The sequence below is a fragment of the Chiloscyllium plagiosum genome, unplaced genomic scaffold (genome assembly GCF_037043375.1).
Source record: "Chiloscyllium plagiosum isolate Xiang-an unplaced genomic scaffold, Cpla_swu_hap1 HiC_scaffold_9, whole genome shotgun sequence".
In the NCBI taxonomy this organism is placed as follows: Eukaryota; Metazoa; Chordata; class Chondrichthyes; order Orectolobiformes; family Hemiscylliidae; genus Chiloscyllium; species Chiloscyllium plagiosum.
The window spans coordinates 23,974,380-23,987,956 of NW_028270147.1; the positions used below are offsets into that span (position 1 = coordinate 23,974,380).

Below are 13,577 nucleotides of genomic sequence, written 5' to 3' on the forward strand. Positions count from 1 at the left end.
AGATGTTTCACCCCATGTCGAGGTGACATCTTCAGTGCTTTGGAGCCTCCTGTGAAACGCTGCTGTACTGCATCTTCTGGAATTTATTTTGTTTCATTCCCACTGCTTCCTGTTGTTCGTTGTAGTGGCTGGTATATTGGGTCTAGGTCAATGTGCTTGGTGATGGAGTCTGGGGCCGCGTGTCATGCTTCATGCCACAGACTCCATCAACAAGCACATGGACTTGGACCCAATATCCCGGCCACTACAACAAATAACCGGAACCAGCAAATGGAAGCAGCAGAAATGGGACCAAATAAATTCTGGAAGACTCAGTACAGCAGCGCTTCACAAGAGGCTCCAAATCATTGAAAATGTCACCGAGACAGGGGACAGAACATCTGTAAATCAAATTCCCATCTCGGCGAACATACCCACAACCATGACAACCGACACCTGAGCTATAGATAGAGTCATAGAGATGTACAGCACAGAAACAAACCCTTCAGTCCAACCTGTCCATGCAGACCAGATATCCTAACTCAATCTAGTCCCACCTGCCAGCACTCGACCTATATCTCTCCAAACCCTTCCTATTCATATACTCGTCCAGATGCCTTTTAAATGGTGCAACTGTACCAGCCTCTACCAGCTCATTCCATGCACATACCACCGTGTGTGTGAAAAGGTTACCCCTTAGGTCTCTTTTATATCTTTCTGCTTGGCACCCTAAATCTATGCCCTTTCATTCTGGACTCCACCACCCCAGGGAAAAGACTTTGTCTATTTATCCTACCTATGCCCCTCATGATTTTACAAATCTCTCCAAGCTCAGCCTCTGACACTCCAGGGAAAACAGCCCTAGCCTATTCAACCTCTCCTTATAGCTTAAATCCCCCAACCCTGGCAACATTCTTGTAAATCTTTTCTGAACCCTTTCAAGTTTCACAACATCTTTCCGATAGGAAGCAAACCAGAATCGCAAGCAATATTCCAAAGATGACCTAACCAATGTCCTGCAGAGCCGCAACGTGACTTCCCAACTCCTGTACTCAATACCACAAAGCATACCAAACACCTCCTTCACTATCCTATCTACCTGTAACTCCACTTTGAAGAAGTTATGAACCTGCACTCTACAGTTCCTTTGTTCAGCAACACTCCCCAGGACCTTACCATTAAGTGTATAAGTCCTGCTAAGATTTGCTTTTCCAAAATGCAGCACCTCACATTTATCTAAATTAAACTCCATCTGCCACTTCTCAACTCATTGGCCTATCTGATCAAGAGCCTGTTGTAATCTGAGGTAACCCTCTTTGCTGAGCACTACACCTCCAATTTTGGTGTCATCTGCAAATTTACTAATGATACCTCTTATGCTCGCATCCAAATCATTTATATAAATGATGAAAGGTAGTGGACTCAGTGCCAATCCTTGTGGCACTCCACTGGTCACAGGCCTCCAGTCTGAAAATCAATCCTCCACCACCACCCTCTGTCTTCCACCTTTGAGCCAGTTCTGTGTCCAAATGGCTAGTTCTCCCTGTATTCCATGAGATCTAACCTTGCTAATCAGTCTCCCATGGGAACCTTGTCAAGCGGCTTACTGAAGCCCATATAGATCACATCTACTGCTCTGTCCTCATCAATCCTCTTTGTCACTTCTTCAAAAAACTCAATCAAGTTTGTGAGACATGATTTCCCACGCACAAAGCCAAGTTGACTATCCCTAACCAGTCCCTGTCTTTCCAAATACATGTACATCCTGTCCCTCAGGATTCCCTCCAACAACTTGCCCACCACCGAGGTCAGGCTATAGTTCCCTGGCTTGTCTTTACCGCCCTTCTTAAACAGTGACACCACGTTTGCCAACCTCCAGTCTTGCGGCACCTCACCTGTGACTATCGATGATACAAATCTCACAGCAAGAGGCCCAGCAATCACTTCTCTAGCTTCCCATAGAGTTCTGGGGTACATCTGATCAGGTCCTGGGCATTTATCCATTTTTATGTATTTCAAGACATCCAGCACTTCCTCCTCTGTAATATGGACATTTTTCAAGATGTCACCATCTATTTCTCTACGTTCTATATCTTCCATGTTCTTTTCCACAGTAAATACTGATGCAAAATACTCATTTAGTATCTCCCCCATCTCCTGTGGCTCCACACAAAGGCCGCCTTGCTGATCTTTGAGGGACCCTTTTCTCTCCCTAGTTACCCTTTTGCCCTTTCTTTATACTCAGGGGTAACTCAGGAGGATGTCATTCTTATTTTTCAGAAACCCAAGTTTCTCCGGCAAAAGACATTTTACAAAATCCCCATTGGCAGTACTACGGCAAGCACCTTCTCCCCACATGATCCAGGATTGTGTTCAGCTAACGTGTTGCAAAAAACCAATTCGCAGGGTTTTAACACCATCTTCACCTGTACAGAAATCAGAATTGTTAAAAGTTAAAAATCACACAACACCAGGTTATAGTCCAACAGGTTTAATTAGAATCACTAGCTTTCGGAGCCCTGCTCATTCATATAGTGTCACAACCACCTGAAGAAGGGGCGTCACTCCGAAAGCTAGTGTTTCCAGTTAAACCTGTTGGACGATAACCTGGTGTTGTGTGATTTTTAACTTTGTACACCCCAGTCCAACACCAGCACGGTGGCTCAGTGGTTAGCACTGCTGCCTCACAGCGCCAGAGACCCGGGTTCAATTCCCACCTCAGGCAACTGTCTGTGTGGAGTTTGCACATTCTCCCCGTATCTGCGTGGGTTTCCTCCGGGTGCTCCGGTTTCCTCCCACAGTCTAAAGATGTGCAGGTCAGGTGAATTGGCCATGCTAAGTTGCCCGTAGTGTTAGGCGAAGGGGTAAATGTAGGGGAATGGGTCTGGGTGGGTTGCTTTTCGGAGGGTCGGCGTGGACTTGCTGGGCTGAAGGGCCTGTTTCCACACTAAGTAATCTAATCTAATCCCCAAATCAGAATTGTAAAGGTTCAGTTTAAAGCCAATTACTTTGGGCAGAACCTTACACTCCCACTCAAAATGGAATGAGAATCCAAGAATATTTGAGAAATTCGATTGATGGGAAACCGGATTAAAACATGAATCAAGTTAAGCTGATTTGTCAGCACTTGTTCTGCGTTGACATAGCGCTAACAGTGGGGGGTGGGGTTGTCACAGTTGCTTAGGCAGTAATCTGGCAGAGTGAATTGTTCATCTGTTGTAGAAACCTGTCCAAGTTTCATCTCAATGAAATCAAATTGAGCATAGGAACCAAGCAGGGAAAGCCAATCAACCCTATCTGATTATGGACCAGTTTCTCTGTCAAATCCACTCACCCTCTTAAGATCCATAATCCATTCATACCTTCCTGTAAATTAAATCCATCAGGGTTTAAAAAAAAAATTCAAGTATTCCAGCAGCCACAGACTGTGTGGGGGAGTGGTCCAAATTTCCTCTACCCACGTGTGGATAAAGTACTTCTGGATTTCATACCTTCATATCCTAGCTTTAATTTTTATGATTGCACGTACTTGTGGATTCTTCACCAGAAGAAATAGCATTTTCCAACTCTATTGAATTCCTTTATTGCAAAGATCTCACACTTGTTCAACCCCCAGCCTTTTAAACGCAAGTGTATACAAACTGGGATTGAACAATCTATCCCTATAACAGAATCATAGAACCTCTTGGAGGTGTGGAAGGAGGCCACTCGGCCCATCAAATCCATACGGACCCACCAAAGAGCATCTCAATCAGACTCACCCCGTTCCTGTAACCCTGCATTTCCCATGGCTAATCCACCTAGACACCGTGGGGCAATTTAGCATGGTCTATCCACCCAGCTGGCACATCCGTGGGCCCTGAGAGGAAATCAGAGCACCCAGACATGGAGAGAATGAGCAAATTCCAATTGGACAGTCACCCAAGGTTGGAATTGAATCGAGGCCCCTGGCGCAACAAGCAGCAGTATTGAGTCACCATGCCACCGTCACCTTTAAGCCCTGATTACATACTGGTTAATCCATGCTGTACACCTTACAAGTTCAGTATATCTTTGCTGAGGAAAAGGTCTGAAAGTCAACAGAGTGCTATGGATGGGAATTGACCAGAGTGTTGTACAGCAGAATTATCCTGTCCTCGCCTTTGTATTTCAATCCTGTGAATTATACAAGACCAACATCACATTAGACTTGGAATACTTTTAGCAGTTCTGCACAAGGTCACTCAAATCCTCGGCACCTCTAGTTCCTGACCTAATGTTCAGAAAATATTCTGAAATCACCTTTCTTTCCACTCATTTAACTGCACATGTCACGGTTTTGTCCAATCACTTAAACTACCTAGAACCCTTTGTAACATGCTGCTCAAAGTGCATCATTATTCCTCCAATTTAAATGTAATTTACAAACTCAAATATGCATCTAAGTTATTGATATAGAAACTTAAAACACCAATATAGATTCTTGAGAACACTCGTCACATCCTGTCCACATGGGAAGGTTCCTTTATCTCAACCGACTATCGCTTACTTTCCAAGTAATTACCACTTTATGACATGGTTAAAAAAAACTTTATTAATAATATCTAAATTTATAAATGTCTTCTGGAAAGCAATACAGGTAGCATGAACACACCACTACAGGGTAGGGTAGTGAGTCCGGGTGGAATGCCCTTCGGACTTTCAATGTGGACTCGATAGGTTGAATGGACTGCTTCCACATTGTAGGGATTTCTATGATTCTATGTTGAAAATTGGGTCAGAGGACACTGTAATGTGCTCCTGTCCAGCTGCAGTTTTAACCCTATTTCCTCAGCAGTAAATATCACAAGGCAAAAATAGTAGGCTTACCATCACCTCAGTAACTGACTGTAGGCTAGGCTCAACCAAGGATACTTTAACTCAACAATTATCAAATCATTCCATTTATTTTGAACAAAATTTCCTCTGGAGAAATGGCCACAGTTCAAAGAGAGAATAACGGTTAATTTAGGAATAGTTCCAAGTCAGTGATCCTATGAAGTGCCTCAGACCTTGTAAACCACAATAGAGTCTATCAGCATCATTTCAACTCGGACAACAAGTACACATACACATTAGGAGGAGAAGTAGACCAATTGGCCCTTTAAGCCTGATCTGCCATTCAGTAGAATTTTGGCTGATCTGTGTTACCAATTCCATAACCTCCTCTATCCCCAATCAACCTAAACTTGCTTAAGTATCTCTGTCAAACTTAAAACATGTTCAGTGCTGCTGTCTCCACTATCTACTGATGCAGAGTTCCAAAGTTTCACAATTCTGAGAGAAAGATTTCCCTCAGTTCTGTTCTAATGGAGCAACACCTAATTTTAAAACATTGTCCCCTTGTCAGGACTCATTCACAAAGGAAACATCCATTCCACATCCATTCTGTCAGGACTATTCAGAATCTAACACGACAAGATTAGAATGGTGCAGGAAAAGAACAGCAGGTCAGGCAGCATCCAAGGAGCAGGGAAATCAATGTTTCGGGCAAAAGCCCTTCATATTCCTGATGGAGGGCTTTTACCTAAAAATATCGATTTTCCTTCTCCTCAGATGCTGCCCGACCTGCTGTGCTTTTCCAGCACTACTCTAATCTTGACTCTGATCTCCAGCATCTGCAGTCCTCACTTTTGCCTAGGATCTAACACATCAGTCAAATCTCCCCTCACTATTCTGAACTCTAGTGAAAACAAGTTCAGCCTGTCTGCTTTTCCCTCATAGCAGATTCCATTCATTTAAGACACCAACTCAGTAAACCATCTCTGACCTGCCTCCAATATATTTACATCCTTCCAGAAATATGGAGATAAAAACTGCATGCAGGATGAGATATAGTCTCACCAATGTGCAAAACTGAAGCATAACATTGTTACTTTTATGTCCAGTTCTTCTCGTAATAAAGGGTAGCATGCCATCAGATTTCCCAAACACATGCTGTTCCAGCGTTTTCTGAATAACGCACTAAAACATCAAAATCTCTCAGCACTTCAGAATTCTGCAGTCCCTGTCCTTTAATACTCTCCTTTTTTTCAGTCTTCCTGCCAAAATGAACAACTTCACATCTTCCTACATTATACTCTGTCAAATCTTTGTCCAGTCATTCAATCTATAGTTGGGCGCTACCGATATGTTTCTTAGTATTTTACACTGCGTGTAGCTCCTGGAGGCTATTCTGGGTTTTTCTTCACCAGCAGTACTATACAACCGGTCAATCTGCTGTCTGGTGTGGATGAAAATTGTTGACATGCTTTCCATTTGCATGTGCTCATTGACTTCTCATTTTCAGCCCACCTTACTGGTTAACAGCAATGTAAAAGAGAGTGTCAATGTGCAGGCTGTCACTAATGGGGTGCTACAAAGATTAGTGCCAGGTCCTCATCTATTTACGATTCATATCAAGAACTTGGATGAGGGAGTGGGATATATGGGTCTGCGGGCCATCTCCAGCTGTGGTTGGAGAACATGATATCCCATTGCTCTGTGACGTTGGGACAGATAGGCACAGATTAGTGACGGTGTAACCCTCTGCAGTCCATTTGCTTCAATGGGTGTGGTTAGCAAGTGGACAGAATCCACCCTGCAATATTTCCTTCAGGGTCAATTAGTCATTCTTGGCGTTGTTAACCTGATCCTGCTCAAGCCAGTTCACCTCCAGAAGTGACAGAATGAATTTGAAGTAGGAATGGAGATTCTTATAGATGTAGAGGCCAGAGCTTTGGTGTCCATTCACCAGACAAACAAATATGGAGACAGTGCAACGCTTTGATTGCCAAAAACGAATCGTGTCTATTCTCCACGATAGAGGCACAGACCACAAGCCAGAAACCATTCTGAACGTGCTGCTACCACAAACTATTGGTAACAAACAGCTTCTTTCAGAACCAACCATGGCATAAATATTCCTGGAGACATGCAAGATCATCAGCTAGATTGTGCCATCGCTAGGATGTGACTCTGAACAGTATTCTCACCGTATGCAGTTCCCACTGCCCTGACTCTGACAGATCTGGTTCTTGAAGTAGGGCCAATCACAACACTGGAGCGCACCTAAGCACAAAGCATGAAATATATTCCAGGGGAACAAGGACGATTGGATTAGAGTGGAAAGTGCTAGCTGGAAGGCAGACAAGAATGGAAGCAGTCATGATCAGCCGCAAGAGCTCTTTAATGATCGAGTTCCTGCACAACAACCCAAGTTGCAGTGTACAAAGCCTCCTCAGTGAGGGAATGTAAAATCAGGGGCCTGGTCACGTGAAATAAAGAGGGATGTCAGTGGCCACAGACAAAGGTCAGAAAATATTTTGTCGCAAGAAGTCATCATTACAACACTTACGATCCGCAGTGAATGTGAACGCTTCCAGGCTAATTCAAAAAGGCAGAATTAATAGATTAATGGTGGATAGAAACGTTAGCTTTTTCCATTCGTTTGGCTACAATTGCCATCAGGAATGTGGGCCAGTGCACTTGTACTGAATCACTTCAGTCAGCTCAGCATTTTAGCCTTCAATGTACCTAGTGCCATATTATTATATATTGCACAGAAAGCTAATGCAGCTTTTAAAAATGGACTAGAATCATACAAGAAATCACATCACTGCTCTTGTTGATTTAATTCAGCCAAAAGCAGGCAGACTGCTCTGTTACTTTAAGAGTTGAACACAAAAGGTTATGAAGTAATGTGGAGACTCAGAAATGATCAATAGGAGACTGGAAGGGTGTGGCAGTGAATTCCAGTCTAAATGACACTGCTTTGTGCAGCAATGACTTCAAAGTTAAAACCAGCAACCATTTTGATTGGCTGTGATTGAAAACTGGCTGAAAGAGCCATTGATTGTGTGGAGCTCTCAGGAGACTGCGTGATGACAGCTCCATCCACCAGCTCCAGCTGGAGTGTCCATGGCAGTAGGTGAGAGCTGGATTTTGCTCCGATACCAGGAGCTGCAGAGAACAATGCTGCCCGAAAATCTCTCTCTTCTCTAGAGGAGTCCAATCCAATGATTGTTTTGTCAGCAGAACCAGTAACAAGAACAAACCTTTCCTGGCTCCAAAAACTGCTCCACCAACTGAGTCTAATAAAAGAAACCTTGGCGAATTCAACTACAGAAGCCATCACAGCTGCTGAAATCTAAATCCATGTTTTCACTTCAAGTATCACAACTGCAAATGATCTTACAGACAGATCTTACTTTCATAAGTAACTTTCTTTAACTTTTTGTGTCTGTATTTCAGCTCAGAACTTACTATTTTTTTTAAACTTTCAGCAATAGCTGTGCAATAAAGTTAACTTTTACCTTATTTAAAGCACATAACTGTTGTTTTATTTCTTAAATTGAAACACTTCAAAACGAAAAGCAAGCAATTAAACCAACAGTATAAATCTGCAGTTCATGGACCACTCTGGAGGACATGTCTGGTTGTGACAGGATGAAGCTCATATTAACACCAGACCATGCCCCTGCGAGACTACCTACATGTGAAGCATAACAGTGGTCATGCTTCATAAAGCATTTTCCAAAGTGACCACATTTTAACTGAAAATGACCTTTGCAAAGGCAATTAGGGAAAAGCTAAAAATGCTGGATCTTGCCTGCAATGCCCAGATCCCTTGAGTGTACAAAGAAAATTCTTGAGGTTAACATTCTCTGCAGATGCCAGCAAAAACAAAACAGTAATAAAGCAGCATGGTAACATTTAGTAAGTTAAAGTTCACATATTATAAATCAACATAGAATACTACATCATCGCATAAAGAAAAATCTGCACTTGAAACGTTTTATTATCTTATGCACTGACATCGGTCTCAGTCAAACTCTCTACATTCCCTGGTGACGAAAGACTCCGTGAAACATCGTCCAGCCCAACACATTGTAATCAGTCCCTCTTCCCACCACACCGACTCTCTCTCCAGCCCCATTCCCATAGCAGCCCCACTCCCTGAACCCCTCACTCATTCTGCAGGCCATTTCCCACTTACTCATTTAGCATCCCCTTGTTCTCACTATCAACTCTCCATCATAGCACCAGCTCCCATCACTGCCCACTGAATACTGGAACTCCACCAAGTGACCAGCAGTACCCTCCCAATGAATGAGCTCAGGACATCTCCTTTGAACCTGCGCCTGGTCTCAATATTGAGTGATTTTCCAGATGTCAAGACCCTCTCCTCTTGGAGTGGGTTGTGTTGGAGGTACCAGCAGGTGAGGGCCATTTAAAAAAAAATTAAGGATGGAATCCCATTATCCAAAAGTCAGAATTCCACCATGGGGTGGGGGAAGTTTCACATCCTCAGATAAAAATAAGCAAGGCTTACCACATTTCACTCGCTGTATACAATCGATCAACTTATCAGACAACTGCTCAACTCTATAAAAGAGTATTTCAACTAAAGCTTTGACATTAATTGTCTGATAAACTGCAGGAGTGGAGGTCTTGTGTTGGAGTGGGAACAACCCTGCCTCTGAGTTCGATTTCCCATTCCAGTGCTTGATAGTCAAGGAAGGAGTTTTCACAATGCACCCCCCCTCCCCCACCCCCACAAACAGGTTGAGTATCAATCGGCAACCCCTTTCAACGTGCACCAACACCAGGAATCTCCTGAACACCCATGAGAAGGAAAGAAACCTGGAGCCTCACACATCACAATCCATAACTCCGGACTACAACACACACGTCAAAGTTAATATTTCCTCAGCAATGTGAACTCTTATGGGGACGACACAGATGATTGGGTGCCTGACATAGGTTGGGTTGGTGCCGAGGATATAGGATTTGGGCTGGGGCAAATTTGAGCTGCCCCCTTATCTGACCTCCTGTGGACCTACTGCCTTTTGGCAGAGAACTGAACGAGAAGCAGAGCAAATATAAAGTGAAAATAGCAGTTTGTATACCCGAAAAAAGGTGGTCTCGGCTTTAACACCAGTTTGGTTGTACATACCATATCAGGTTTCAGCTGGAACACCAGTGGGATAGAATACAGCAGCGAGTACACTGTAGTTACCACTGAAGATGTCCAGGACTGACAGACCTCACGGCTACGAGGAATCCAGTGAATAGTATGCTGAAAGACAAATGGGAGTTGGAAGTCATGCTAAGGAAGATTTTTAGCAGAAGGTATTACCAGGTCCTGCCAGACGAGGCTGAACACAATTTACTTCAGTTACTCGGACAAAATTTGCATGAATTCCTGAAACAGACCAGAACGTAGTACTTTCTGGAACATTTTTAACCAATAACATTATCCCCCTCTCTCCTCAACAACATTTAGCAGGTCCCTTCAGAGAGCTTGCTCCAATTTTACCTTGTTTTCAGTTTCATATGAATCTTCAAAGCTTAGTTCATACTTTTCAGAACCTCAAGATGCCTCAAAGCCCCTTACAGCCAATTAAATACCTGATTAGTGTAGGAACATGGCGGTCGGTTCATACACAGCAAGATTCCACAGAAGCAATGGAGGATGACAACACAGTGATAAATATTGCTCAGACCATAGGGAGAACACTTCTTTGAAAATCACTGGGATCTCCTTTGTCTATTTAAGAAGGTGACACCTATTAAAAGACTTATAGGTACTGATGACATGAACATATGACAGTGCAGGAAAATTGTACCAAGGAAGATAATCAGAACATGATCTAGAATATCAGAGCAGGTTCAAGGGGCCTGTATATTTGAGAATTCACACTCAAGATTTAGGCAGTGGGTTTTGAACTAGCCTTGAGATTCAGGTGAGAGAGGATGCTACTGGAGAACAAGCCAAGTCAGAGCTGACACCAGACAACATATCTCACAGTCTGAGACACTTACTGTGATTTGATTCGGAAATACTAGCTTTCGGAGTGCTGCTCCTTCATCAGGTGGTTAGTCCACAACCACCTGATGAAAGAACAGCGCTCTGAAAGCCAGTGCTTCCAAATAAACCTGTTGGACTATAACTTAGTGTTGTGTGATTTTTAACTTTGCACACCCCAGTCCATCACCGGCATCTTCAAATTGTGATTTGATTCTTATTGTTGATCAGACTTCTGTTAAAATGAAAACTCCTCCCGTGGCTCAGGCGTGGAGGCACTGTCACTGACTAAGCTGAAGATCCTTTCTCTGTTTGGTAGGTCGATATGACACCTGTGCTCTTGACTTGCTCACTCAGCTCAGAATTTATTCAATGACCCAGCATTTGCTGCTCTCTTCGATACAGAATTCCAAAGATTCACAATCCTTGGAAGAAATTCCTCATCTCAGCCTTCAATGGGAAATCTCTCATTTTTAATCTGAGCCCCATAGTCTGGATTTACTTCCAAGGGAAAACATCTTCCAATATTCATCCTGTCAAGACTCCTCCGAGATCTGCTAAAATAATCTTGGTGTCTTATAAACTCCAATAAGTTTAGGCCCAACCTATTCAAATATTTCCTCACATAAATAACCTATTCATCCTAGGTATTAGCCAAGTGAACCTCCTCTGAACTGCATCCAACAAAAACATATCCCTTCTTATGCAAGGAGACCAAAAACATACACTGTACGCCAGATGCAGACCCAAGGTCTGCACAACTCTTGCAAGGCCTCTAAGAATGTCAGAACTAGGAGCAGGAGACGGTAATTCAGCACACCCTTACCCCGAGCCTGCTCTGCTGTGTGACACAATCCTGGCTGATCTCAGCTCTGCCTTAACTCCATTTTCCGTCTCGCTCTCCATAATCCCGCAACATTTTATTAATTAAAAAACATGCCAATTTCCTTAAATTGACTCAATATTCCTCCAACACTGTGGGACTGAATTCCACAGATTCACGACCCTTTGAGAGAAGTAATTTCTTCTCCTAGAGTCATAGAGATGTACAGCATGGAAACATACCCTTCGGTCCAACCTATCCATGCCGACCAGATATCCCAACCCAATCTAGTCCCACCTACCAGCACCTGGCCCATATCCCTCCAAACCCTTCCTATTCATATACCCATCCAAATGCCTCTTAAATGTTGCAATTGTACCAGCCTCCACCACATCCTCTGGCAGCTTATTCCATACACGTACCACCCTCTGTGAGGAAAATGTTGCCCCTTAGGTCTCTTTTATATCTTTCCCCTCTCACCCTAAACCTATGCCCTCTAGTTTTGGACTCCCCGACCCCAGGGAAAAGACTTTGCCTATTTATCCTATTCATGCCCCTCAATTTTGTAAATCTCTATAAGGTCACCCCTCAGCCTCCGACGCTCCAGGGAAAACAGCCCCAGCCTGTTCAGCCTCTCCCTGTAGCTCAGATCCTCCAACCCTGGCAACATCCTTGGAAATATTTTCTGAACCCTTTCAAGTTTCACAACATCTTTCCGATAGGAAGGAGACCAGAATTGCACGCGATATTCCAACAGTGGCCAAACCAATGTCGTGTACAGCTGCAACATGACCTCCCAACTCCTGTACTCAATACTCTGACCAATAAAGGAAAGCATACCAAACACCTTCTTCACTCTCCTATCGACCTGTGACTCCACTTTCAAGGAGCTATGAACCTGCACTCCAGGGTCTCTTTGTTCAGCAACACTCCCTAGGACCTTACCATTAAGTGTATAAGTCCTGCTAAGATTTGCTTTCCCAAAATGCAGCACCTCGCATTTATCTGAATTAAACTCCATCTGCCACTTTTCAGCCCATTGGCCCATCTGGTCAAGATCCTGTTGCAATCTGAGGTAACCCTCTTCGCTGTCCACTACACCTCCAATTTTGGTGTCATCTGCAAACTTACTAACTGTACCTCTTATGCTCGCATCCAAATCATTTATGTAAATGACAAAAGGTAGAGGGCCCAGCACCGATCCTTGTGGCACTCCACTGGTCACAGGCCTCCAGTCTGAAAAACAACCCTCCACCACCACCCTCTGTCTTCTACCTTTGAGCCAGTTCTGTATCCAAATGGCTAGTTCTCCCTGTATTCCATGAGATCTAACCTTGCTAATCAGTCTCCCATGGGGAACCTTGTCAAACGCCTTACTGAAGTCCATATAGATCACATCTACTGCTCTGCCCTCTTCTTTGTTGCTGCAATCTTCTTTGTTACTTCCTCAAAAAACTCAATCAAGTTTGTGAGACATGATTTCCCATGCACAAAGCCATGTTGACTATCCCTAATCAGTCCTTGCCTTTCCAAATACATGTACATCCTGTCCCTCAGGATTCCCTCCAACAACTTGCCCACCACCGAGGTCAGGTTCACTGGTCTATAGTTCCCTGGCTTGTCCTTACCACCCTTCTTAAACAGTGGCACCACGTTTGCCAACCTCCAGTCTTCCGGCACTTCACCTGTGACTATCGATGATACAAATATCTCAGCAAGAGGCCCAGCAATCACTTCTCTAGCTTCCCACAGATTTCTCGGGTACACCTGATCAGGTCCTGGGGTTTTATCCACCTTTAACTGTTTCAAGACATCCAGCAATTCCTCCTCTAATCTGGACATTTTGCAAGATGTCACCATCTAATTCCCTACAGTCTATATCTTCCATATCCTTTTCCACAGCAAATACTGATGCAAAATATTCATTTAGTATCTCCCCCATTTTCTGTGGCTCCACACAAAGGCCGC

The 13,577-nt window shown here is 43.6% G+C and overlaps 1 protein-coding gene across 1 annotated transcript in view; it reads right to left on the reverse strand.

Moving 5' to 3' along the window:
• Positions 1-13,577, reverse strand: part of alg14 (ALG14 UDP-N-acetylglucosaminyltransferase subunit) — a 109,576-nt gene that overhangs the window by 55,998 nt on the left and 40,001 nt on the right. Inside the window, exon 3 of the mRNA XM_043698853.2 lies at positions 9,935-10,057. Coding sequence (XP_043554788.2) covers positions 9,935-10,057 — 123 coding nt within the window. The remainder of the gene's footprint in view (positions 1-9,934; positions 10,058-13,577) is intronic.